Genomic DNA, 27,105 nt, shown 5'->3' on the forward strand with positions numbered 1-27,105 from the left:
AAACATAAAAAGGAGCCAATCACATTTGTATGCCTTATGACATTTAGGTTTTCCGTAGGTTTTCCCCTGCTGACATGGCTGCAAACCCTGAAAATGCCAAGAAGTGTGACTGTGTGACAATGACTACACATGAAGTACAGAGATAAGGAACAAAGTTCAGAGCCTGCCAGGATTTGTTCCTGACACAATCCAAGCCAGCAGCAGCTGCTGCCACAGGCAGTGTAGAAGCAACTGTCACACCACAGACAATTTCTGCTTTTTGGGGGAAGTTTAAAAGCAACAGCTGTCAGAGATAAAACCTAACAGAGCTTCTCACTGGATAAAGACATCTCTGCATTAATTGTGGAGCAAATGGATGGCAGCAGGAACAATGTTTTAAGTGTTTTATGGGCTGTGCCACTCACTTCTCAATACCCTTTACGAATAAAGATCTGTCAGGTTGTGATTACCTTTGGGGAAAAAATAAAACCAGCTGGTGATAGACTGCCTTCCTACTGGGTGAGAGAAGAGGAATGGGATTATTGCATACTTGCACCTATCCTTGCAACACTGCTTAGGATAATGATTGTGACAACTTTGCTAGGAAGGACGTGGGGATCTTGGGATTCGTGTTACTGAACACCTGCTCCTTGTTGGGCAGCATTCCCTATGCTCACCTAGATAATCTGCTCTTGGAAAAGGAGCCTCTGTACAGTCTTATTCCCATTTCAATCCTAACACCAAAACACCAACATCTTGCCTTCATATGTAACAAGCCTTTCCTCAAAGTCTGCCTTTATCCCCTGCATGGGAATGCTGAGCCACACACAGTTTTTGGCAGGTCAGAGCCAGCACTTGTCAGCAGCCAGTCACATGCAGGGTAAGGAAGAGCATCCAGGATCAATCTTCTCCCAGACACCCAGACTGGCAGATGACCACACAGAAAGCTTGTTCAGACAGCTGAAAATCCACCCAAAAAAGCTGAAATTCAGCCAGCTCAGCTTTCTAAATTGGCCCACAATCAGCACATCCAGAGTCTCCAGCACGGAGAAGTGCTCGAGTCTGGAACAGCACCTTCAGCCCAGCACATCTGCAACACCAAAATCCTCTTGTGCTCCACATGGATGATACCTGTGCATGGAGGCTGCTCCTTTACAGGAGGCTTTGTCAGCTCAGCCACTGACAGCAAACTCGTTCTGCTGCAGCCAGAGCCTGAATCACTGTCACAGGATCCAACTTCCCCAGTGCCTGAGGCGCCCGGCCAAGGCGCGGTGATTCAGCACCCGCCCAGGGCTCACACACATTCTCCTCTCCCCTCAATGAACCCCCAGGCTTTTCCATGCCATGGGAAAAGGAGCTGGAAAATGGCATTGTTTAGGCAGCTCTGCAGCCCTGCACTATCTTCAAAGGCAAGGCAAAGTGTGGAGGAAAAAGAAAAGTAAACAGACATTTTGTGTTCTTGATTTATTTGTTGTTTTGCAAATGGGAGGGGAGAGGAGAGAGCAGAGGGAATAAATATCCCTCCTGCTTTCCAAACTCAGTTTATCACTTCCATTGCTCCAAATCCCAGTGCTCTGGAACCTCAACATTACAACAGCAATAAAAGATACGGTCCCTATTCCAAGGATTCCTTTGGCCATGTCACTGCCAAACTGTCAGACATTAAAGAACCACTTTGGTTCATGGTCTCTGAAGTTTTGCTTCCATTTTCACCTAAAAACACGTCCATTCAGACCCTGGAGACAAAGCTAACCAGGAGTTTCACTGAGCTGAACCACCCCATGAATTAAAAAAAAAAAAAAAAGGCAAACAACAATTTATTCCTAGGGTAACAGAGTAAAAACCACACCACAATCCTCTGCATGGTCATAACATTGTGGCAGCCTTCCATAAAACCCCTGGAAACCTGCAGATTGTAAATTCCACAACTTGTGTCTCTCAAGGTGACCTGCTCATCATTACAGAAAAAATCTGACAGATCTGCACAGTTTAAGCCCCCCTCAAGACACATCACTCACATCTTCCTACTTCAAATGTGCAGCCAAAGTTTGGAAGCCACAGAATTTGGGGAGAAGAGACAAAATGGGTTTCTACAGGAAGCTTAGGCTTGCATCTGGTGATTTTGCCTTCTCTCTCCTGTCCTCAGCTGTAGGGTAAGTGGAAGAAGAATTCCCAGAGAGATCCACATCAAATACTCACGTCTCACACACACACACAGAATTTTTCCCTACACTTCAAAGCTGCCCTTTCTTTATAAAGTTCAAAAAGCTACTTAGAAACAAAAATACTGCAGCTTGCATAAAAGTGCTGATTTCTCCCCAAATTACAGGGGAAATCCACACAGCTAATACTGCAAAAACAAAGCACCCTGTGAACATGAACACATGAGACAAGAACAAACTCCCCTGTTCCTCTTCTATGTGCTGAGCTTAATTAGTCCTTCCAAATCACTGCAGGAATGTGATTAGAATCTTCCAGGCACCCCAACTCACTGATCCCTGTCTCTCTGCTCTTGCAGAACACAATTAAAGTAAGAACAATAGTAGTAATTAGTGAGAAATAGGAAACATCCATCCATTGCTGAAAACGATTACTTTTAAAACTGCTTAGAAACTTGAAACATCTCCCAGAGCAAATTTAAGACAAAGGCATGCTGAACCTCCCCAACCACCAGGGCACTGTTAGAGCTTTTATGGCCATGTCAACAAAGGAGAATTACAGCCCACATGGCTCAGCTAAAGGCAAAATAACACAAGCTGCTTGTCTGATTTAACGTTCAGAAGTGTAAATAAGACAGTGTTTTATGGAACACACCAAAAAGATTCAAAGAGGAAGCTCCCCAGAGAGGGACGTGTCCACATGACAGAGGGCAGGACCACACAGAGATCCCAGGCTGCTGAAAACCTTGGGAGCAGCATGGATGTGTCACTGGGCAGCTTCTCCCAGGCTGAGCAGCAGTGTTACTGCCACAAAATGCTGTTCTGCAATGTGCTATGGAAATCAAGCACAAAGGAAGTGAAACTGCCTCACTGAGAAGTCCAGACAGAAACTTTTTGGAGCTTTCCATGCAGCACAGATGCAGACACCCTCTCCAGAAACACCAACAAGTTCCACTGACTTCAGGGACCACCAACAAAGTGGCCAAGCAGTCCCTGCTTCTAAATCAGGTTAGGAAATCCAGTGGACAAGGACCAGGCACTACAACACTCTGCCTCTCAGAGGTGGCAGGGAGGGAGTTCAGGGGGGAAAAAAGCAGCTGTTCTAAATTTCAACACTGCACAAGTTTAATCAAGTAAACCCAGAGGCCTTCTCAGTAGAATGAGCCAGCAGACCCTCTTGAAGAGATTAGTTTAAAAATAAAGATAACTCAGAGCATTGCACCTCTCCTGGTTTAGCATTAAAACCTCTCTGCTTTACAGCCTCACCAGTTCTAGAAGTGTAACTGCAGCACTGAGGCAGCAGCTGCAGCAGGGCTTTCCCAAGACAGAAAGCAAATCATCAGTTTGAAAAAAATCCTCTTTTTAATTGAGTTTGCAACTGTCCAAGCCTCCAGAAATTATTCTGAAATGTTAATTCAGTTCTGGGGAGAAGAAAAGAAAAGAAGAGAAGTCTTTGAGCCCAGCTACTCAAAGAGCATGTGACCTCCATATACCCACCCACATCTCTCCATCAGTGATCAGCAACTCTGGAGGTCACAGCCATATTTTCTGAAAAATCCCCTGTCCCAGGATTTTTCTCCTGGGAAGCTGAGAAGCCTCAGAAAAAAGGAAAACAATTCTTATCTCATTTGCTTCTCCTGTGTTTTGCTCACATGTGGAATGTGTTTGGAGATTGTTTACCCACAGGTGATTGTTTCATTGGATTCTGCTGTGAGTTGTTTTCACTCTTTGGCCAACTGGGGCCAAGCTGTGCTGGGACTCTGGAAAGAGTTTTCATTATTATCTTTTAGCATTCTAAGTATCCTTTCTGTATTCTTTAGTATATTTTACTGTAGCATTCTTTAATATAATAAAGTATCTTAAAATACTGCCAAGGGGGCTGTTCAAGCAGCTGGGACAGAACCCCAGAGCAGGCTGTGCCCTTTCTTTGCTGTGTGGCACCATCCTCAGAAGGAGAGCACAGAAGGAAAAGCAGGATTCCCCAGAGTATATTCATGCAGGTCTCACTTTGGCTGTGCAGTTTTTACCAGCTCTGACCTTCTCTTAGGCAATCCCACTTTTCCATTTCAGTGGGAGAGCACCCAAGGCCAAGGCTGACACTTTTGCATCGTGTTTAACATAACAAAACCCCAAGGTTCCCCGTGCAGGCTTCAGCAAGCAAAGTTCCCCAAGCAGCCACCAGGGGCACAGAGCTCTCTGCCTGCTGGGCCAGCTGATGTCCCAACTGCTGACAGAAACCAGTCCCAGCAGCTGCATCCCCAGCCCTTGCCCCACTCCAGGGATAATCTCAGCTCTGCAAGCCAGGAAGCAGCTGAGGTGAGGTGAAATGGGTTTTGTAAGCAAAGACACACGTTCCTCCTCTAAAGCTTGTGAAAAATGCGTATTTTATGATTGGATTTTCACAAATATTCAAATGAATATTATATGTGTTGTGTTAGGAAGTTATGCTGTATTAATTCTCTTAAGTGGTGTGTTAAGTATAGTTTTAGGTTATAACATAAAGTTAAAATAGAAACTATGTATGTGGGATATTTTTTTTAAGAAAGGAATGAGGTAGCAGCCACAGGACACCCGAATCTCTCAGAGAAAGAGAATTTATTGCTCCCTTAGCAGAAGAAACAAACTTCTTCCTGCCTCACTCAGCCCTGAAGACTCAGTCAGGATTCAGAGGAAGAAGCTGACACTGCCCAGACAGAATCCTGGGTTTGAATGGAATTTATGCATCATGCATGGGGTGTATGAATATGCAACAGGCTGTTGCTTTTAAGGGTTAATCCTCTGTTAATGTGGGTCCCTTTTCGGGTTTATTTTGCCCAGAAAAGGTACCTGGACTGTCTGTAACTCTTTTTTTTTTATTGTCTCATATTGTCCTAAATCTTAATTGTCCAAATTTTTATTACTCTAATTATATTGCTATTTTTATAACCATTTTATTACTATTCAACTTTTAGAATTCTAAAAACAAGTGATTGGCATTTTTCACAAGCTAAAGGTGGTACAAGGAACACAGTCCTGAGAAGAAAAGTCAGGTCAGAGGGTGTCACCTCCTCCTCCTCCTCCTCTCAACACAATCACATCTTTCACTCCCACACAGCTGAGTTCATCTTCAATCCCACTGGGAGTCTGATCCCAACTACACCTTGTACAAAGCTACTCCAGTACTCAACTCCTCACCACAAGCAACCCTCCAGCTGACAGGGAGAGCCCACTCAAGGCCAGTTCAGCTTTTGTGTCAACACTGCCCTCCATCAGCTTCAGAACACACATTTGGACTCTTGCTGGGAATTTTATCAAGACTGTACAACTGGTTAGCACAGGAAGGCCACATGAGCCTGGAAATGCAGCTTTCCAGCTGGACAGCTGACAATCCATGCCATGCCTGCTTGTTGGTGGGTAGCCAGGCAGCCAGCTGGCCTTGCCCTGGAGCTCAGCAATCTGGCAGGCTCACACATCTCCAGCTCAGAGAGTAAAACTGAGGGGAGCCTCTCAGAGTGACACTTCTCTGTTCACAGCTCCCCACTGACACCCAGCCAGGCTGCATTACACCAGTTCTCCTTTCCAACTGCCATCAAGCCTGTGTTACTTAAGAGGGGGGGAAAAAAAGCTGAAGTAAATGGTCACGTTTAGCAAACTGTTTCTCTGAGTGAAATTGTCTGTCTCAAGAAGAGGAATTAAGCAACCTCCACATAGCTGGCATGGAATACACCAAAATGAGCTTACCCTCATGCCCCTCTGGAGAGCACAAGGTGCATTTGCACTTATCAAAGTCAAAAATACCCAAAATGTTCAGGAGGCAAAGACAGGTTACTTACAGCACCACAAGATTTGGGGCCCCCATGGAAGAGCGTGCAGGCAATCCTCACTACCTCTGCTTCCATCTTCCTCAGACCAGGGAATATATCTGGATGGAGAGGATTACTCCAGGCAAACTCTTCATACACCTTCAGAAAACAAAGAGAGAAAAGTTAAGACTTGCAGCTGAGGCTTTAAGAACTCCCCATGTGCACTCTAGAAGCAAATTAGCTGCATTTTACCCTAAAAATATTACAGGACTTAACTGCTCCTGCAAGTAAATGCCACAAGCTGGGAAGCTGAGGAGTAAAATAAAGAAAAAATAAATGTTTTTCTAAGGCATTCAGACCCCTGCAGTGGATTCTACAGCACAGCAATATCTCTTGTTGTAAGAACAGATCTAATAATTTTGCTGTTTTTAAAGAACACAAGATACATCCTGCAATTGCTTTACACAAATCAGGGAAAAAAGTGACTTAGCAGAACTTGTTCTCAAGTTTACTGTTAAGAGGGGGTTCTGGAGCAGGCAGTAAAGCACAAATGCCCACCCACACCACAAGGAAAGTGGCTGTGGAAACCAGTATTTCTGCTCATTCCACAACTGTGGACTCAGAGGATAAAAGGCTGGAACAGGCCAGCCCCAACCTCCTGCAGTCCAGATCAAAAAGCAACTGCAGGGATGTTAAATAAAATACAGCAAAACAAACCAGTGAATAATCAGCACAAACAAAGGCAATGTTTCCACAAAGTGATCCAAGCCGAGGCCCCTCCAGAAAGGCTGCTCTGAGCTTTGTTTCTCCAAAAGTGCCACAGAAAATGTCAACATGAGGAAGAAAAGAGCAATAGGAACCACCAAACAGAGCCTGCTACAAAAACTGTTCCCAGGAACAAGAGGGCCAGACTTCCCTTTCTAGCAAAACAACTCTGGAAGGAGATGTACTTGAAAATAAACCTTGAGGCTGTTTAGGTTATTTTCCAGCCTTCTCAAAGGGAGGAGTTCCTGAGCAGGTAAACAGACATCACAGAAACACTGCTGAAGCATGCCAGTGCTCCATTGTCTAAGTGCTCCACTGCACTTGGACACTGTGACACTGATTCAGTGCTCCACTGCTCAAAAAACCATCTCCCAAAACTTCTCTTTTGCTCAAACCAAGAGGAGTTTAGTTTTGCTCCAAACAGTGAAAAGTTTCGTTTTGCTCAAAACAGTAAAAGCTCAGAACAGTGAAAGCTGTTCCAGTAGCAGTTTCCAGTTCACCTGTAATTACTAATTAATTTTCTCACTCAACACCTCATCTGATTAGATCCCAGTTATCTCTACAAGGTGCTCCCACAGGGACAGTTCCCTGGCTAGAGTCACACTGGCCAAATTGCCACTAATTCCCCTTCCCAGACTTAAATTTTAGATCTTCCCTATTTACTCTGGGATGCTGGAACAGCTCTGAGGGGTTTCTGGTCACCCTGAAGATGCAAAGTTGGCCTGCTTGCACCTTACCTTGACCAGCAGGTGGGTGAGTTTCTCTTCACCACTGTACACAGTCCCTGAGACTTTGCCATCCTGCCAGCGTACATCTCCTGCAAGACAGAGAAAGGGACACTGCTCACAAACTCAGCCATTCCCAAGCAGGGTGGAAAAGCACATGGAAAATCCCCTCAGCTCCACAGAGCAGGACTCAGCTTTTGAGACTTCCCAGGGAGAGCTGTGTGTGAAGCTGAGCCCCTGGCACTGTGTGAAGTTAGCAAACAGCAAGTCAATGATGACTGAAGAGTCAGCACATAACCAACATGTAGCTGGAGCAAGCAGTTATATTAATAAATAATCCACTTAATCCCCAGCAGTCTCCCCAAACTGCTGTTCAACCAACTGGACACTCAATTAAAGCCACTTTCAAAGAGCACCCACCACCACAGTAAGCTGGGAAGAGATGGAAAAGCCAAGTTTGTAGTGCTAAAATCCACAGTGCTGGCACCTCAATTAAATTTCACCTAAACTGGGACTTCCAGGCAACTTCCAAAGGGGTGGGGGGCAAAAATGGGGGGAGGACTTTAGGAAAAAAAAAATGAACCCAGTGAAGGAAGGAAATAAAAATTTAAGAGAAAACAGAGACAGAAACAACATTAGCAATACACAGCAGTAGAAAAGAAGGAAGTTGTTCCAGGATACTGCATAATGAAATTGTGTGTTTCTGAATTTGGAGCAGATGCACTGTTCTAGCAGAAAATTCAAGGCATTCCTCGAATTTGGGATAGGAGCAGGGCAGTTGTATCTTCTCCCCTGGACAGGAAATCACCCAGATTTCCTCATTAGGAGTAAGAGGCACACAGATCAGGGGGAACACGTTTACATGAGAGAGGCAATCAGATGAAGTGTCAGACACTGCTTGGGTGGGCTCAAGCCAGGAGAACATCATCATCACTCTTCCTTAAAAGGCTTTTTCAAGACACAAACCATTGTCTCTCTTAACTGAGGTCACAGTCTTGGAAATTCCCTAACAATCCTACTTGGAAATTGCCTTTTTTTTTTTGATTGTGAGTATTTTCTGTGGCTTCACATTTCTGGTAGAACCAAACATCAATGCAGCTGCTCAGCAATGCAATCCAAAAAGAGAACTTCCTCCTTATTTCTCCTCTCCTCAGCTCTCCCATCTGCCTAGAATTCTGGTAGAAGGAACAGAATTTCAATGTAAAGCATTAAAATTCATGAATCTCAGTCACATCCAGAAGAAAAACAGACAACAACTTGCAAGGGGACAAAATATTTAAGCTGAAATCACGAGTAGGAGTCCCTGAGATTCATTTAAGAGAGGAAGTGTCATGTGTGGTGTCTGCTGCAGTACAGACTCACCTTTTGAGCTGTACTCTTTCATCTTCTGCAGCACTTCAGGCTGGCTCATGCCTTGTTCTGGCAGTGCTTTGATATATTCCCTTTCATCTTTCAGGAAGGATAAACTGGAAGTGACATCATTCAAGGCTTCATCAATCTTCTTTTGAATCTAAAAAGCAAGAAAAAAGCCTATCAAACTATGGCACTGGTCAAATTCTGAATAATTGGTGAGTGTGTGCAGGACAGGACCTGCTGCCTGTATCTGTGGTGCTGATGGAGCAGACAGGAACTGCTCCACTGGGAGCTTTGATCCCTTTCCTTAGTGTTTGAGAAAATAAACCTCAAGGAAAAAAATGCATTTTTATCCAGCAAACCTTTTCAAGTCACAGTTTTTAATTTGTAGTGGTCTTCAGGAGCATTGGTTTGTACTTTGCCTCCTCTACCCCCACACACAGGGTTTAGAAACTCACAAAAATGGAGACATAATAAAGAAATCTCATTAAAGATTTTCTTTCTTCCCACCCACACCCTGCACTCAGGAAACCCCAGACTTCTCTCAACACATTCCAAAACCAAGATCCTTCTTCCAGGCAACACAGGTGTTGGGATATTGACTTTTGGACATTGGAATGCCTCAAAGCCAAGGCCTCTTGTGAGCACCTGATAAGTTATCAGGTATCAACCTAGGAACAAGCAGGAAGAGGACACAGATATGACACAGCAGGAGTGCTCTGGTACAGGGGAGCAGGGCCAGCCCTGGGAAGGGAAGTCTGGACACAACAGGGGTTGTATAAAGTGTCCTTTTCTAACAGGCAGGCAAGGAACAAGCAGAGAATTTGCTTGATCAAGGACTACTCAGGTTAGGAGGTGAAAGCTGGGGCACTTAGCAGGTCAGGGAGGGGATTTAGTCCCTTCCAGAGGGATATGGGAGAAACTGGAGAACTCCTATCTCCACAGGAAAAGAAAAAAAATCCTCTGTGTCACAGTCACATTTGCTGAAAAATCTGAAAAATCCCAGGATTTTCTCCTGGGAAGCAGAGAAGCCTCAGAGAAAAAGGAAGACAAATTCTTATCTCATTTGCTTCTCCTGTGTTGTGCTCATATGTGGAATGTGTTTGAAGATTGTTTCACTGGTTTCCTGTGAATTGTTTTGGCTTATTGGCCAATCAGTGCCAAGCTGTGTCAGGACTCTGGAAGGAGTCACAAGTTTTCATTATTACCTTTTTAGCCTTCTATATTCTTTAGTATAGTTTAGTATTCTTTAATATAATATAGTATCATAAAATAATAAATTAGCCTTCTGAGAACATGGAGTCAGACCCATCATTGCTCCCTTCATCTGGGAACCCCACAAATACAATTTCTCTGTGCTACTCTTTGGATAAAGTTGTCTGGAAGAGATGTGAACCCTGGAATCAAGGTGTAAACACACCAGCCCAGCAAGCAGCAGGAAGTGCAATCGAGTGTGATACCGTGGTTTACGAGGTGAAATAAACCCAGCTGTGCATTTCTTCAGCCCCAGTCCTTAACCTGCTAAAACATGCTGAGACTTGTGGTTTCAAGTTTTTATGAGGGGAAAAGAAAAGAAAACAAAACAAAAAATACCACCAAAAAAAAAAAACCCTAAACAACAACAACAAAAATACCCCACAAAACCCCAAAAAAAACCCCAAAACAAAGCAAAAACCCAAAAAAAACCAAAAACCAAACACCAGCTCCCAAACACTAAAGGTCCTGGGTCATTTTAATGATTACACAAAGTGCTGATATCCTGCTGCTAACTTTTCTAATAGTTATCTGAGCCTTGAACAAATCATGGCCAGTTGCTTGATTAAAATAAATACACATTGCACAACAATGTGGAATTGCTATCAATGTGACAATTGCTGTCACCCACTCCACACTGCTTCAGAAGAAGAATTCCAGTTCAATCCTGAACCTTCTTCCAGAATTAAAATCATTTCCTTAAAATCTAAAACCAAGGAAACGTTACTGGAGAATTCACTCAATCTTGGTTAATATAAATAGCTCAAAAATTAAAAAGAGCTGGAACCCCCTTATTGTGGGAGTGATGCTATGACATAAAGATTGGGTAGAAATTCTATCTGTCATTAGACCAGAGGCAGCAGAAGACATTCCAGATGTATGTCCTGGGTCATTAGGATCACTGTGCATGACAACAAAGATGCACTGAACTGTATATTTTCCAAAAGAGGTGAAAAAAGGACCTGGAATAGTCCTATAATACTTGTTCAAATACTTACTATAGCCCCAACAAATGGCATTTTTCTCAGCAGTTTAAAGAACTGTTTTTTAGTTCGGGATGTCAAACCTGAAAGACAAAAAGCAGAAAGGAACTTAAGAAACAAAAAAAAAAAAAAACAAAATAGAAACTTCTGATGCAGCTCATGATCCAAGCTCAGCATTCCTGATCCAAGCTGAAATAACAGAGGGTGAGACAGATGAGTGGATCCAAGAGCAAGGTTTTCATGGATGGACCATGCCATGGAAACATCTGGACTGCAGGAATCAGTTATTTGTTTCTCACACATATGTGTGGAATTTTACAGGAAAAAGAGGGATTTCAGGGTTTGCTACAGGTAAGGAATTATTAACATTTCCTGCCTCTTCAAAGCAGAATAGTTACTTAAAAACAAAACCACTGAGCAGTGTGGAACAGGCTCCCAGGCCAAAGGAGGGAACAGGGACATTTGTGCCAATGGATTTGCCCTGTTTGATGCACTGGGAGGTGACTCAGGGAAAGGGGATGGACAGAGGGAGGAGCAGAAATTCCACCCCAGCACAGAGACTCAAATGAGAGAAGCCACTGATGACAAGCACTGGAAAACTCCTCGGGAAGCTCCAAAGGCAGGAATGAAATCTGGATGACACAGATGCTTTACAACCACCAAAAATGCCTTCTCAGTCCTACCTGCACAGGAGCAGTTACAGGACAAACCAAAAAATAACCAAATAAAGTTTAAAAATCAACCATATGAAGACTCTGCAATTTTATCTACAGTTCATATACATTTCACTTCATAGATACAATTTGGAAAGCTACCAAGGACACTAATTGGCACATTCTGTAGTAAATTCTTGTTAGTGCCCTGGTAATGACATTTCTGCTGCACATCTCAGTGTGCACTCTGTTCCATCAATAAATTGCACAGCAAGAAAAGACTGCAAACTCCTGAAAAATCTGACAATCTAATCAGATCTTCTAAGAGCCACTCCATACTTAAACAAAATGCATTGTGCAACAGTACAAATACTAGCTAGGGAGATAACTGTCCTGAACAGAAGGTTCATAGCAATTTGTTCCTTATAGACATTCCCACTGCTTCAGAAAGAGAAAGGGCTGCTTCAGAGACAGAGGAGGAGAATCAGGTTAAAAACTTGGCTGTTTTTAACAAGCTGCCACCAGAGTGCAACCCCAAGGCCTGTGGGAACTGAAATGCACCTCAGAGGGTATGGCAGTGACTTCAGGCCATCACACAGCCAGAGAAAACTGCAGGTTCTGCAGAACTCAGCTCCACTGAAGAGCTGCCAGTACCAGAAACCACTCAAAACAGGAAGGTACTCCGGAAATATATTTAAAAAAAAAAATTACAAGAAGAAAATTTCTTCACACTATCACATGCAGTTGTATCTCAAATATTTTGAGGATGAAATGTGCCCCCAACATGGCATCAAGACCACATCTCCTCCCCAGCAGGAAGGGAAACAGCCAGGGTGATCCAGACACTGTGCAGCAGTGACTAAGTTCTCAGGAACCCAGGTCTCCATAAATCCCCCCAGGGTTTGGGCAAGAAGAGTGTGTTGTGACAAGCAGAGGGTTTAGCCAAAGGAAAAAGGGAGGGAAGGGAAAGGGAAGGGGACAGAAGAACATTCCATGCACCCTCTGACAGAATGGGGGAGAGCTTCATTTACCAGGCAGGCCTTGACCTTAATTCTGAACATCTGGTAAGTATTAGGTGACAGCAGAAAGTCTTGTGAAAAACACCAATCACTTGGTTTTAATATTTTAAAAGTTGAATAGTAATAAAATGGTTATAAAAATAGTAATATAATTAGAGTAATAATAATTTGGACAATATGAGATAATAGAAGCAAAGAGTTACAGACAGTCCAGGTACCTCTTTCTGGGCAAAATAAGCCCCAAAAAGGACCCACGTTAACAGAGGATTAACCCTTAAAAGCAACAGCCTGTTGCATATTCCTACACCTCATCCATGAGGCATAAATTCCATTCAAACCCAGGATTCTGGCTGGGCAGTGTCAGCTTCTTCCTCTGAATCCTGACTGAGTCTTCAGGGCTGAGTGAGGCAGGAAGAACTCGATAATGGAGCAATAAATTCTCTTTCTCTGAAAGATTCAGGTGGCCTGTGGCTGCTATCTCACTGTGAGTCCTCTCTTTAAAAACAAAGTACCTTACATAGAATAGTTTCAATTCCAACATTATTTATAACCTAAAACTGTATTTAACTACTTAAGAAAATTAGTACAGCATAACTTTCTAACACAACACATATAACATTCATTTGAGTATTTGTGAAAAGCCAATCATAAAATATCCACTTTTCACAGTCTGTTTTAATGAGAGTTTGGCCTTGTTCCACCCTCTTTCCTTCCACTGCCCAGGAACACCTCAGGATCACCTCTCCTCCCTGCAAAGGTAAGAAAATGTCCAATACTTACTCTCAGGCTGGCAGAGGAAGCCATGCAGCCACACACTTGCAAGGGTGGAAGAAAAAGTCAGCCCAATGAGCTGCCAGGGCTCCAGCCCATCACAGCGGGCGTTCACAAATCCTGTCACCTTCTCCCAGTACATCTGCAGGATCTCCTTGTAGGGAGTAATGGCATCCTGTGCAAAGTCAAGGAAAACACAAATGAAAACAAGTAGGGCATCAAAAAGCCAACTGAGATTTAAAAGGGGCTTTCTGGTATGCAGACCCCATGCTTTCCTTAATTGCCACAAAAATTAGTTTGAGTTCTAGAAGTGTGTGTCCTAGAGATACATTACAACTAAACTGGGCATCTTCTCCTTTTTCTTCAAGTAAGGAAATATTCTATTTGCCTTTGAAAGAAATCAAATTATTCCAGCCATTTTTTGGAGTGGTAGATGATCTGAGCTTTCTAAATCAGTGCTATGGATCCTAGATACACTGTTTAGTTCTTTCTAGAAATAATTTTAAGCAAATTTTTTTTTAGCTGTTTATTTCTGAAAATTGCAATTTTGTCAGAGAGGGTTTCATTTTTTGGAAGTTGTATTTTGGATCACTGTGGTACAAATTTAGAGAACAGATCTATAAAGTCAAGCAGTCTGCCCATGTGAGATTTGAGATGAAGAGGAAGAGGCAAGTGTCCCACTCTGTGAGGAATCAGGATTTTGCTATCTGAGCTGCCTAAGGCCATTTGTGAGCTGTGGACCTCATTGAAGGATCTGTGACATAAAAAGCAGAGGTAGGAGATAGTTTTTATTCCCTTCCACTCAAGAGTCACAGATAAAAGCACAAACCTTCAAAACACTGAGAGAGAAGCACCAAGAGCAGATGAGGAATGCAAGGTTCTCTGCACAGTCCCAAGAACCACCACCAGATCTTACCACTGCCCAAAGAAGGAACTGTGATAATTTTTTTCCAAGGAATTCTCAGGTGGTGAGTGAAGGCACCACCAAAACAGGTCTATTAAGTACCTCGGGCTGGATTTTCAATGAAGATGGAAGCACTCAGCAAGTCCTTAATTTAAAGATCTAATTAGCATGTTACACACCGAGGGGGAATGGGAGAGGAAAACACTGCTGCTGCCAAAATAACCCCCAGAAAATGGTGATGCAAGCACATCAAAGCAGGAATTACAGTCGGGACACAGCCCAAATTCCTAATCAATAGCTTCAAAGCAGATGCTCTTCAAGAGCCTCACAAAAACTGCATGTGCACAGGAGAGAAAGGACATTTCCCTCTGAACAAGGTCTTCCATCCAATTCTGAGCAAGGGTTTCTAGAGGGAAGAAGAAGAAGCAAGAACAGAGCCCTGTTCAAATCCCTTTTCCCTTTTAACCAGCTCAGTTTAACTGGGGAGATCTCCAGCACTTGAGAGCTTCACCCTCCAATCAACAGGGAAAATATGTGGGGCTTTTCAAACAAACCACAGGGAAAACATGTGGGGCTTTTCAAAACATTTGTAACTAAACTTTGGAAGGAATAAATCCTTGATTCCTGTGCTGTAGGATTTCACTTGGGAATAGAGCAGTTTTTTCAACAAGCACTAAATTAAAAACTTCCCTTCTCAGGATCCTTCACAGGTCTCACTTCTGGGTCAAGCCAGCAACAGAAGCATCATTAAATTAACTTTTTTTAGGGGGTAATGTGTCATTCCAATACAACTGGAGAGGCTACTAAGAGTATTTCTAAAAAGCCAAGTGTTTTTCTAATAACCAAAGGAGGAAGGCAGGTTTCCTTATCGAAAAGCAACAGTGATGAACACTCACTACATTGGAAAAGCAGTAAAATGCATATAACATGGCAGAGTTTGAAAGTATTTAAGCAACCCAAACATAATTTTAATCAATAAATAAAGTCTACCATTAAATAAAATAATTAATAATTATTAATTAATAAGTAAGTAAATAAATAAACTTTAAAACAGAATTATCAGCGTTTACCCTTAACAGAGGAGGGTTTTTACCCATGTCCCAGCACAGGCTGAAGGGACAGGGACTGAATTGGGCAAAAGCAGGCAGCCCTGAGCTCTGAGAAGGCAAATTAGCACCTATTCACTCGGCAAAGGGCAATTTAAAAACACAGCAGAGCCGCTTCGGACTCCAAACCAAGGCGGCCACACAAACCGCTGCAATTAGGCAAAGTCCCATTAATGAACGCCCCGTCCTCCGAGCCACTCAGCACAAAGGCGATTTAACCCCAGAACTGCACAAGAGCCACCTTTTCCAGCTCACCGGAGGTGCTACTTAAGTTTCAGCGAGTTTGCACAATCTTCACTGGCAAAGCCCTGGAAATGAGCGTTTAACCAGCAGCCATGACTTTGGCTCTTGGCCTAGGATGGAATTCCAGGACATCATTCTGGTTTGGAGCTGCACTTAAAGGATGGAAATGGAGCCACTAATGGGCTGCTGCCTCAATAGCTGTTCTCAACTCATGACAAGAAAATGCTGCAGCATCAAATATAAAGTGGGCTGTGCCCTTTTTCTTTTTTTTTTTTCCCTGAAGATGGAGGACACAGCCTCGAGTCAAAATGGAACATGACCTTCTTGACAGAAGTCACTCCAGTCAATGGCCGAGCCAAAATAAATAAATCTGGCAAGAGATTGACCTCACTCTTGGAGAAAGCTCTGGACAGAAGAGCCCAGCTGTCTGCACATTTTGTTGTCACTAAAACCCCTGAGAAATTACAAACAGGAACTCAATGGTATATCCAAATTGTGAACAAATGAGAGGAGATTTTCACTATGTTCATGAGACATTGAAGAATTTCTTTCCCTTTCCTGCTTTAAAAAAACCCAATCTGAAATCAATCCACAAGCAGTACAGTTTCACCAGATAAAGTTCTCTATATTTCTCCCTTTCCTTCTTCACTCATTTCATACTTAGATGAGTGTGAAGGATGAGGCTGATCCATTTAGGAGGATATAAAAACTGGGATTTAAAAACCCAGTGAAAATTGGCATGGAAGAGGAGTTAGCAGTGAATTACAACCTCTCATCTCCCTGGCTTAGTTTTTCCCAAATGCTCCTTCCCCTGAAAGTATCCAGCAAGACACGAGAGACCTTTACATTCTGAATTATTCACTTAATCCCACAGAAACCAAAGGAGATTTAGAAGGCTGCACTCAAATTTGTCTTTATTACACCCAGGAACCCGCTGGGTTAAAAGGGAGCTTATAAAAAAAGAGACAGAGTGACTTTTTACAGGAGCAGAATGACAGGACCAGGGTGTGTGGCTCCCCATGGACAGAGGGATGGATGTCAGGAAGGAATCCTTGCCTCTGGGCTGCCCCTGCATCCCTGGCAGTGTCCAAGCCCAGGCTGGATGGGGCTCAGAACAAGCTGGTCCAGTAGAAGGTGCCTGGCACTGGATGATTTCCAAGGTCCCAAGAACCCAAACCATTCTGGGATTCTCCAAGATTGCAGTCCCACAGCACTGGCTCGTTTTACAGGGGAATAAAGGGTAATACTCAGCCTCTGGGTAGCCCAGCCACCAGAATCCCCTGCCCTGCAGCCCTGGAGGTGCTGCTCAGAGTGAATGAACTCTTCCTGCTTCCCCAGCTGGGAACAGGCTGACCTGATTTTAAACCTGTCTACAGGACAGAATTTCATGGAAGACAATAAACTGCTTATTTGTGAAGGCATCAAAAAATAAAGGTTTCCCTTCCCATTAGAAGAGAGTAGATAAGCTGCTTTTATTTCTTTAAGAGAACCTTCTCCACATAAAAGCTTCACAAGCCACAGGATTATTTCAGAAGCAGTTTAAAAACCTGACTTATGAGCACACTAAAGTGCAGGGAGGAAAAAAAAGCCTCCACTGGAGGATTTGATTTTATTCTTAGAGCAGTAAAACAGACCCAGGTATCAGATAAAATACTAATTGCTATCATTAGGACTTGCAGTGCTCATTTGTACTGATATTAATGCACTCAGCTACCTAAGCAGTTTACATATTGAATTTTTAGCTGCACAGATTAGGAATACATCCTTAGTACTTTGTTTCTAAAAGTCATTAGCTAGCTGAGCTGGTTCCAGGGATAGCACTTATGCCACTACAAAAGAGCACAAATTAACTGCAGTAATGCTCTTCTGTCCCAGATGATGGAAAAGGGAGGGGGGAGGAATGCCAAAGCTAATGAGAGCACATTTTGCATTTCTGCCAGAACAGCATTTCCTCAGCTGCGAGCTGTGGGACACAAAAAAAGCTTAAAAAAAAAAAAAAAAAAAAAACAAAACAAAACTGAGAAACAGAATGGCAATAAACTGGAGAACCTCAGGCTTTCATTACAAGTGCCTTCTGTGGAAATTGAAACACTGTCTGAGCTTACCTGTGGGAAAAACAGGAAGAAGGTTCAGCTGCTAAAAATCTTTCTTCCTCCAGAAGAACATTTAAAGTGGGTTTAAAATGGGGCCACAGAATAAAAGTAGTTTTTAAAGCAAGCTTATGCTATGCAATACCATGAGGCTGACTGTGCAGGGAGGAAGTGCTAAGATCAAAGAATCACAGAAAGGCTCAGGCCAGAAAAGACCTTAAAGCTCATCTTGTTCCAAACCCCTGCCATGGGCAGGGACACCTTCCACTATCCCAGGTGGCTCCAAGCCTTACCCAGCCTGGCCTGGGACATTTCCAGGGATCCAGGGACACCTTCCACTATCCCAGGTGGCTCCAAGCCTTACCCAGCCTGGCCTGGGACACTTCCAGGGATCCAGGGACACCTTCCACTATCCCAGGTGGCTCCAAGCCCCACCCAGCCTGGCCTGGGACACTTCCAGGGATCCATTCTATTTGCCTTTCAAAGTAATCAAGTTATTCCACCCGTTTTTTGGAGTGGTAGATGATCTTAACTTTCTAAATCAGTGCTAAGATCCTAGATACACAGTTCAGTTCTTGGAAGGGACAGTTTAGTTCTTAGAAGGGACACCTTCCACTATCCCAGGTGGCTCCAAGCCCCACCCAACCTGGCCTTGGACCCTGTGGGGCAGCCACAGCCTCTCTGGGCACCCTGTGTCTCCACCCTCTCAGGGAAGAATTTCTTCCCAATATCCAATCTAAACCTACTCTCTGTCAGTTTATACCACATCCTCAGCTTTCACCTGAATCCACACGTATTCCCAAAGTAGGGATCCTCTGACCACTTCCCCACACACCCTAACCTGAACATCTTTGTATGCCACCAGCTTCCCTCACGTCCCCAGAGCTGAGAGGCAGGAGGTGGCTGTCACACAGTCAATCCAGGCCAAGGGAGAAGGCTCCAAGAGCCCGAGTCAGGTCAGCTCCGATTACGGGAGCAGGCAGAACACCAGGGCTGCCACTGTAATTAAGGGCTCTGCTCCAACACAACGAGTTCTAACCAGGAGAAGCTTCCTGACTGAAAACAAACCACACCAAGCCAGCAAGGACACGGCAGCCTCATTTATTTATTCTGCTCCTAAGTGGAAGGAAGACTCCAATTAGCCCTGCCTTCTCTGACACCTCATTGCCTGCACGTGTGCTGGCCACAAATCTGACTGGAGTAACCAGCCTGGACTGGGGGCCACCATCCTGCCCAATTCCTGCTGGAGAGGCAGCCAGGGGACTGAACAACAGCAGCCCAGCCTCAGAGCCACCATCCTGCCCAATTCCTGCCGGAGAGGCAGCCAGGGGACTGAACAACAGCAGCCCAGCCTCAGAGCCACCATCCTGCCCAATTCCTGCCGGAGAGGCAGCCAGGGGACTGAACAACAGCAGCCCAGCCTCAGAGCCACCATCCTGCCCAATTCCTGCTGCAGAGGCAGCCATGGCATTGAGCAAGAGCAGCCCAGCCTCAGAGCCACCATCCTGCCCAATTCCTGATGGAGAGCCTGCAATGGGACTGAGCAAGAGCAGCCCAGCCTCAGAGCCACCATCCTGCCCAATTCCTGCCGGAGAGGCAGCCATGGGACTGAGCAAGAGCAGCCTCAGAGCCACCATCCTGCCCAATTCCTGCCGGAGAGGCAGCCATGGCATTGAGCAAGAGCAGCCCAGCCTCAGAGCCACCATCCTGCCCAATTCCTGATGGAGAGCCTGCAATGGGACTGAGCAAGAGCAGCCCAGCCTCAGAGCCACCATCCTGCCCAACTCCTGCCAGAGAGGCAGCCATGGCATTGAGCAAGAGCAGCCCAGCCTCAGAGCCACCATCCTGCCCAACTCCTGCCAGAGAGGCAGCCATGGCATTGAGCAAGAGCAGCCTCAGAGCCACCATCCTGCCCAACTCCTGCCAGAGAGGCAGCCATGGCATTGAGCAAGAGCAGCCCAGCCTCCTCAGGAGCGCTGGTTGCTGCCTGTGCCTGCGGTGTTTTGGTTCGCACCCCGGTAATGACTCTGCTCCTCCGGCCCTCCCTGCCAGCCCCAGCCTGACAAACACCTTTGCATAAGCAGCAGGCAGGGAATATTTGTTAGTCAGCTCCTAATTACAGCTCCAGGTTTGGGCCACGTGCTGCCCAGCAGGACCAAAGGATGTGGGCAGACAGAGCGACACCAGATGCGTGATGGCGCAGAAATCAAAAATCGCGAGCTTTTGAAAGTATGGGCTGAAGTGAAATGAAAAACACATTCAGGCCACACTCATTTACCACAGCTCCCCAATAGCACCAGTTTCATCTGCATTGCATTTGTTTCCACCACTGCCATACTGAAACTTTTTCTCTTTCTAGAATGACAGCAGCTGGGGGGAGGTTTGCCACGTACAGCATCTGCAAAATGAATGTACACATACTGTACCACCAGCCCTGAGAGCTCCAGGGGAGGGGCCAAACAATGGCTAATTATAGCTTCAGCACAAAAACAAACAAGGCAGCAAGGCAGAGTAAGCACAGCAGCATTCTAGCTTCCATTGCAGAGATGGAATGCAAAACTACCAAAACAAAATGGGAAAAGACTGATTGGCGGCTCAAAAAAAAAAAGTACAATTTTACAGGAGCCCAAAGGACTCCAAAAATCAAATTCAAATTTCATTTAACCCAAAATACACACAAGGTGTCATGTTCACATTGCTCCCTTAGGCAAACCAATTTATAGAAGGTTCTGCAAACACTCCAGGCAGCACAGACCTCACAAGAGACAGGATCCACCCATTGGTGAGCTCACCATGGATCTCTGTGGGTCACCAGCTCCAAGAATGTGCAAGGATACATCCTCTGCTGCCACCCACAATAATTAGGGTAAAAGAAGTGCCCAGCTCCCTGCATGTGGGGCTCATCTGGACACATTTCATTCCTCCACGCCTCAGACATCCCAGAGAATAAAATGGGCATTTCCTGGAAATATTTAGTGAGCACCTGGGTGCCACCAAGAGGTACCCCCAGCACTGAGGCCTTGTTAGGAGCTGTCTGGAAGCAGAGGCCAGCCTGGCAATTGTTCTGGGGGCAGGCATCCATGAACAAAGGCAGCAGGGAGCCCTGGCACAGCTCCCCAGCAGGGTTATGCAAGCCTGGGACAAAGCCCCCAGTATCAGCACAATCTGAATGCTGCTATTCTACATGAAGGGCCCTGCTCCTGGGCAGGTCCAACCATAGGGCAGGATCCTCAAAAATTATCTTATCAACACCCACACACAGAGCCCTTTGAGCCCTGCAATGTCTATCACATGCCCTTCCTGATATGGCATGGATAAATCCTGATGAGCAAAGAGAGGCAAAGGAGACAGAACACAAAGGATTCTGAGGCACTTCTACATGCAGATTTCTAGGAAATATAAATTTTTTCCTAACACAGAAAACTGTATCACAGTCACCACGGCAAATAGACCAGGACACCTGCTGCTACATCAATTGTAGAATCCTAAATCTCAGTAGAATCCTAAATAGAATCCTAAATAGGTAGAATCCTGAATCTCAGCTCATGCTCTAAGAGCAGGACTAAAGCATGCACTAGGCCTGGGATGCAAAAAATAAGAGTAACAGAATAGCAAAATCACAGACCCATTTGGAAGAGACCTGGAAGATCATGTCATTCCACCCCCCTGCCATGGGCAGGGACACTTGACACTGTCCCAGGTGGCTCCAAACTCCTCCAGCCTGGCCTGGGACACTTCCAGGGATGGAGCAGCCACAGCTTCCCTGGGTTCCCTGTGCCAGGGTCTCACCACCCTCACTGGGCAAAATTATTTCCTCACATCTAACCTAAACCTGACATTCTGTCAGCTGGAGCCATTCCCCCTTGTCTGTTGCAAATAGCCTCCCTCTATCTTGTCAGCCCTTCATGCACTGGAAGGCCACAATTTGGTCACCCCAAATCCTCTCTTCTCCAGGCTCAACAATCCCATCCCTCCCAGCAGAGCTGCTCCATCCCTCTGCCCATCCTGGTGCCCCCCCTGGGCTCTGTGCAGCAGCTCCAGGTCCCTCCTGTGCTGGGGCAGCTCTGCAGGTGGGGTCTCAGCTGAGCACAGGGGCAGAGTCCCCCCCATCCCCTGCTGGGGCTCAGGGCATGGCCTCAACACCCCCAAGTCCTTCTCAGCAGCTCTGTGGTGGAATCAGCTGGAGCAGGAGAAGATGGAAACATCTTTTTATTGGCAAAGTCGTGTATTGGGAAAAAAAAGAGATGAGCAGAACCCCAAAATCCTTCCTGAGAAAGGGGCACAGGAATCACAGCCAGGCTGTGATTGCTGCCACACCACACACAATAAACGCTGGGATTGGGGTTATCTCCACAGCACCCAGCACTGCTGGAGAAACCCCAGGCAGGAAGTGAGCGAGGCAGCACCTCAGCAAACCCTCCCCTGCTCATTCAGACACAACTTCTCAGGGCAGGAAGAGTGTGAGAAACTCTGAGTAGGCTGGACATGAGCAGAACACGGAAAAAGAAAGATTTTACCCTGTCTAGGTAAGAAAGAAAGAGACTGGACATGAGCAGAACACGGAAAAACAAATATTTCACCCTGTCTAGGTAAGAAAGAAAGAGGCTAGACGTGAGCAGAACACGGAAAAACAAAGATTTTACCCCGTCTAGGTAAGAAAATTTCCAGTGCTTCGCACTACCTTTTGCTAAGGTCACAGGAAGGATGCCAGAGTGAAACCACAGCTCAGGGAAAATGTTGTCTGTCAGTGTTTCTCCTCCTTCCCCGAGTACAAAGCAAACTTCCCAAGCTTTCCAGCAGCCAGGAATCCCGTGCCATAGCTACTGCCCAATCCGGTGAATAAAGAGCCGACCTGAGCAGGTCTTTCAGGTGCAATAAGCAGCAATTTCCTCCGCAAAGCTTTGGCACAGAAGGGGCTGAGGTGAGAGCAGCCTGAGCACACAGCAGGGCCCCAGCAGCCCCAGCCCAGTCTGGACAAGCAGCCAAGGATTTACCCAGTGCCAAATTTTGGCAGCTGAAAGCAACTCCAACACAAGCTGTGCTGGGCTCTGGGCGCTGTCCCATGGCTGCTCCAGCAGCACTTGGAGCTTGGGAATGCCAGAACTAAGCGGGACAAAGGAGTGGGACAAAGATAATGCAGCTTCATTGATCACTCAGCAGCTGTGATTTCAATTCCCCTTGCTGACAGGGGAAAAAAAAAAAACCCAACCAAACAATCAAGATAAGTAGTGGCCCTTCCAGGTTTGAGGAATTGCGAGATTCATGCCGTGCCAGTGTGGGCTATATTCCAAGCAAGCCCGAAGTTTGCTTCCAGCTAAAAAAATACCAGCCAATTAGCAAACAGCGTCTCTAAAAAAACAACAATCAATCAGCAGACACGATTTCTCTCAGCCAGATCGGCACCTTCAGCAAAATCACAAGGAAAACATCACTGTGCCCCACCCAGGGAAATTAACCCAGACAGCCGAAAACACCGTTCCTAATCCTCTCTGCCCCGAAACCAGGGAATTGTGGAAAAGCAGTGTGTGGATAAAAGGATATATTTAGGCTCAGGAGAAGGGTATGGGCCCCGGATGGCGGACAAAGTGAGGACCTGACCACAAACCCTGGGCCAGGCATCCCCTGAGGCGCGTCCGGGACCCCTCAGCCGCGCCGGACGAGGCCCGGGCCTGGCCGCCTCACAGGCCGCGCCGGGACACCGCTCCCCGGCCCGCACCGGCCCCGCAGCCCCCACTCACCATCGCTCCTGCGGCCGCCAGCTCCTTCATTCCGTCCGCCCTTCTTTTCTTCTTCCCCGCTCCTCCTCCTCCTCCTCCTCCTCCCGCTCCCCGCGGGGTCCCGGCCCGGCCCGGCCCCGCCCCGATGGCCACGCCCACCGCGCGGGGAGGTCACGCCCACATCGTGTTGAGGCCACGCCCCATGATTACAAGCCACGCCCCCTCCGGCGGCGGCGGGAGAGCAGCGCCCTCACCTGGAGGGAGGCGGTAAAACATTACGGACGGAATTTTTTGTTAAAATACCAAAAAAACCCAAATTTTTTGTTAAAATAGCAAAAAAAAAAACCAGAAAAAAAAAAAGCCACCCCAGAAACAGACGACAACAAACAGTTTGTAAACCCGTCCTGGTTATTAATTATCTAGGGATGGAGCCTCTCTGCTTTGTTTCTGGCCTGGGAGAGCTCAGGATGTCCACCTGGAGAAGAGAAGTCACCAGGGAGCTGAGATCTTAGAGCCCCTGCCAGTGCCTGAACAGGCTCCAGGCGGGCTGGAGAGGGATTTGGGACAAGAGGGAATGGTTAGGTGGGATATTAGGAAGAAATACTTTGCTGAAAGGATAGAGATACCCTGGCACAGTGTGAAAAATGCTATTTTATGATTGGCTTTTCACAAATATTCAAATGAATATTGTATGTGTTATGTTAGAAAGCTATGCCATATTAATTCTCTTAAGTGGTGTGTTAAATATAGTTTTAGGTTATAAAAAATGTTAAAATAGAAACTATGCTATGTAAGATAATTTTCTTCTAAAGAAAGGACTTGCTGTGAGATAGCAGCCACAGGACACCTGAATCTCTCAGAGAAAGAGAATTTATTGCTCCATTATCGAGTTCTTCCTGCCTCCCTCAGCCCTGAAGACTCAGTCAGGATTCAGAGGAAGAAGCTGACACTGCCCAGCCAGAATCCTGGGTTTGAATGGAATTTATGCACCATGGATGAGGTGTCGGAATATGCAACAGGCTGTTGCTTTTAAGGGTTAATCCTGTGTTAATGTGGGTCCTTTTTCGGGCTTATTTTGCCCAGAAAAGGTACCTGGACTGTCTGTAACTCTTTGTTTCTATTGTCTCGTACTGTCCTAATCCTAATTGTCCAAATTTTTATAATTAACTATAAAATTTTTATAATTTAATTATATTGCTATTTTTATAACCATTTTATTACTATTCAACTCTTAAAATCTTAACACTCTTAAAATTTTCTACACTCTTTTGAAGCAGACACAGCAGCCAGCATCAGCTCCTGGCATTTGGAATTTGCTGTGTTACAGGTGGTGGCTGTTTGTCTGCTGTCACCGTGCCACCCGAGCTGTCACCTCTCACAAGGTGACACCTGCAGTCACTGCTTTCATCTAGAGCACACTGCCCTCCTGGCATGGTTTTTAGAGCTGTGCCCAGACATCAGATGCTCTTTTTAGCAGAAAAAAAGGAACAAACAGGTCTGTTAGTGACCCAAAACCAGTCTCACAAAGTTGTTCTTCCTACATCCTTGCCAAGACAGAAATCATCTGCCCAAGAGAACCCCAGAGGAGCTGGGATTTCCCTCTACAAAAACCTCTGCAAACTCCAGTGACCCCAGCCTTCAAGAAAAAATGGCCTTAAAACGCACATTTGTGTGTTCTAAGTGACATCTTGCCCTCGAGGGGGTGAGAGGAAATCTTGTTTGTTCCTCCAAGCCTGAAAAGAGTCTCTTCAGGGGCATCACTGCTGATCTTCACAGATTAGCAGCAAGGAAAGAAAGAGTTTGGTGTGTTTATGGTGGCTGAAAAGCACAGGTAGAAGGGAATATCTTGCTATGAACATCTGGGTGGAGAGGAAAAGCCACACCAGGGAAGGACAGGAGCCATTTGAGTGAGGGGACAGTGGTGGCACAAGAGCAAATGGGTGTAGGTTGGCCCTTGAACCCATTCCCACTTTAATTTGGTCTGACACACAGCCCAGGTAGGAACTGGTTTTCTCACTATTCAGATGGATTTTAAAGATATCAGAGCAGCTTGGCTTCTCCTCACAGGTGGCAGGATTGGTGCTGAGGCTGTGCCACAGAAGGCAGCTGCCCTTCCCATGCTAAAACTCCCACACCTCCTTTAAAGGACGGCTTTGGACAGGGCTGGAGAGAGAAAAATCCAGATGATTCATGGTTTTGCAATACTCCAAAATCCTCTGGGGTGTTGGCATTACCCTGTGCATTGTTATGTGTATATGAGAGAGGAACTGTCATGGAGACCAATCCAGCAGAACCAAGCAGGTCATGCTCTGATGCAAAAGGCGAGTCTGAGAGCAGTCAAATTTGGAAAAAAGGAGGGCTTTTTCCTCTCTCCACAAAGAAATGGGAGGGGGAATTATAACCACTCTCTGGATGGAACAAACCCCTGTTTCTTCCTCTCCCTTGCTTCGGCCAAATCCCACTGTGAGCCCGGGGTGCCTGTCTGTGAAGGATGGCTCTTTTCTGGGAAGGGTGTCACTCAAAATGCCTTGGGGACAGCCTGGGAGGCCAAGGCCAGCCAGAGCTGTCCCTCTTTTTGTCTGGGAGCAATCCTTCAACATCCCTGGGCTTCCTGGGAGGATCCTGGAAGGTCCTAAGGCATCCCAGGATGTCCCAGAAAGGTCTGGGGAGGGGGCACCACGGGGGTCCCAGGGGTTTCAGAGGTCCTGAAAGGTCCAAAGGGGGGTCCTGGAATTTCCTGGGGGGTCCTAGAGAGGGTCCCATGGGGACCTTCCAGGATCCAGGAATCCCCATGGAACCCACCCAGAGACTGCCCCAGGATCCCTGGGATCATCTGGGAGTGCCCAGGGAGGGGGGCCTGGAGGGGGTGGATTTGGGTTGGAGGGAGGTGACTTTGAGATGGAGAGGGGTGTTGTTATTATTATTACTGTCATTTTGTTATTGTTGTTATTGTTGTTTTGTTGTTAATGTTAATGTTACAAAATAATGATGATGATGATGATGATGACGATGATGATGATGATGATAATAACAACAGTACAGCAACTGAGGCCTTGAGAGGCTACATGGAACAGCAGCTAGACAGAGTTAAAGAATAAAGTAGAGATTTATTAAAAGTCCTCAATGGATGCACCTTGGGCAGTACGAGAGCCCAGCCAGGATGGACAGCATGTCACGAGTTTTCAGACTTTTACAAAATTTCTGGTCCATTTCCATCTTGGGGTTCATTGTCCAATCACAGCTCCAGGTGATGCTCCCAGTTTGTTCTCCTCAATTCCCTGTTTTTTGAACTTTTTGGGCCTGAAGCTGCAGCAGTGTCCTTGGTTCTGGGGCTGGAAAAGGATTGTGTGACTGAGCTGTGAGGAGAACTTGGTGACACTGTATGAAGTTCAGGGTCACACACTAATGCAGTACACAATCTGGAAAATAGGAAAGATAATAATAATAATAATAATAATTATTATTATTATTATTATTATTATTAGAATTAGAATTAGAATTAGAATTAGAATTAATAATAAGACATCACAACTTCCCCCCTCCTGCCTGGATTCCCGCATTCACTTCCCCACCCTGTGCTCCTTCCCCCTCAGGAATCACCC

The 27,105-nt window shown here is 45.6% G+C and overlaps 1 protein-coding gene across 1 annotated transcript in view; it reads right to left on the reverse strand.

The window, feature by feature from the left end:
• SGPL1 (sphingosine-1-phosphate lyase 1) overlaps positions 1-23,660 on the reverse strand; it is a 32,993-nt gene extending 9,333 nt beyond the window's left edge. The window contains exons 1-6 of the mRNA XM_071438466.1: positions 23,525-23,660; positions 13,453-13,618; positions 11,016-11,083; positions 8,773-8,920; positions 7,423-7,502; positions 5,951-6,079 (exon numbers count right to left, since the gene is read on the reverse strand). Of these exons, the coding sequence (XP_071294567.1) occupies positions 5,951-6,079; positions 7,423-7,502; positions 8,773-8,920; positions 11,016-11,083; positions 13,453-13,618; positions 23,525-23,554 (621 nt within the window). The 5' untranslated portion in view covers positions 23,555-23,660. The remainder of the gene's footprint in view (positions 1-5,950; positions 6,080-7,422; positions 7,503-8,772; positions 8,921-11,015; positions 11,084-13,452; positions 13,619-23,524) is intronic.
• Positions 23,661-27,105: the final 3,445 nt, after the last annotated feature.

The sequence above is a fragment of the Agelaius tricolor genome, unplaced genomic scaffold, assembly GCF_023055355.1.
Source record: "Agelaius tricolor isolate 1412-34295 unplaced genomic scaffold, bAgeTri1.0.p SCAF_13, whole genome shotgun sequence".
Lineage (NCBI taxonomy): Eukaryota > Metazoa > Chordata > Aves > Passeriformes > Icteridae > Agelaius > Agelaius tricolor.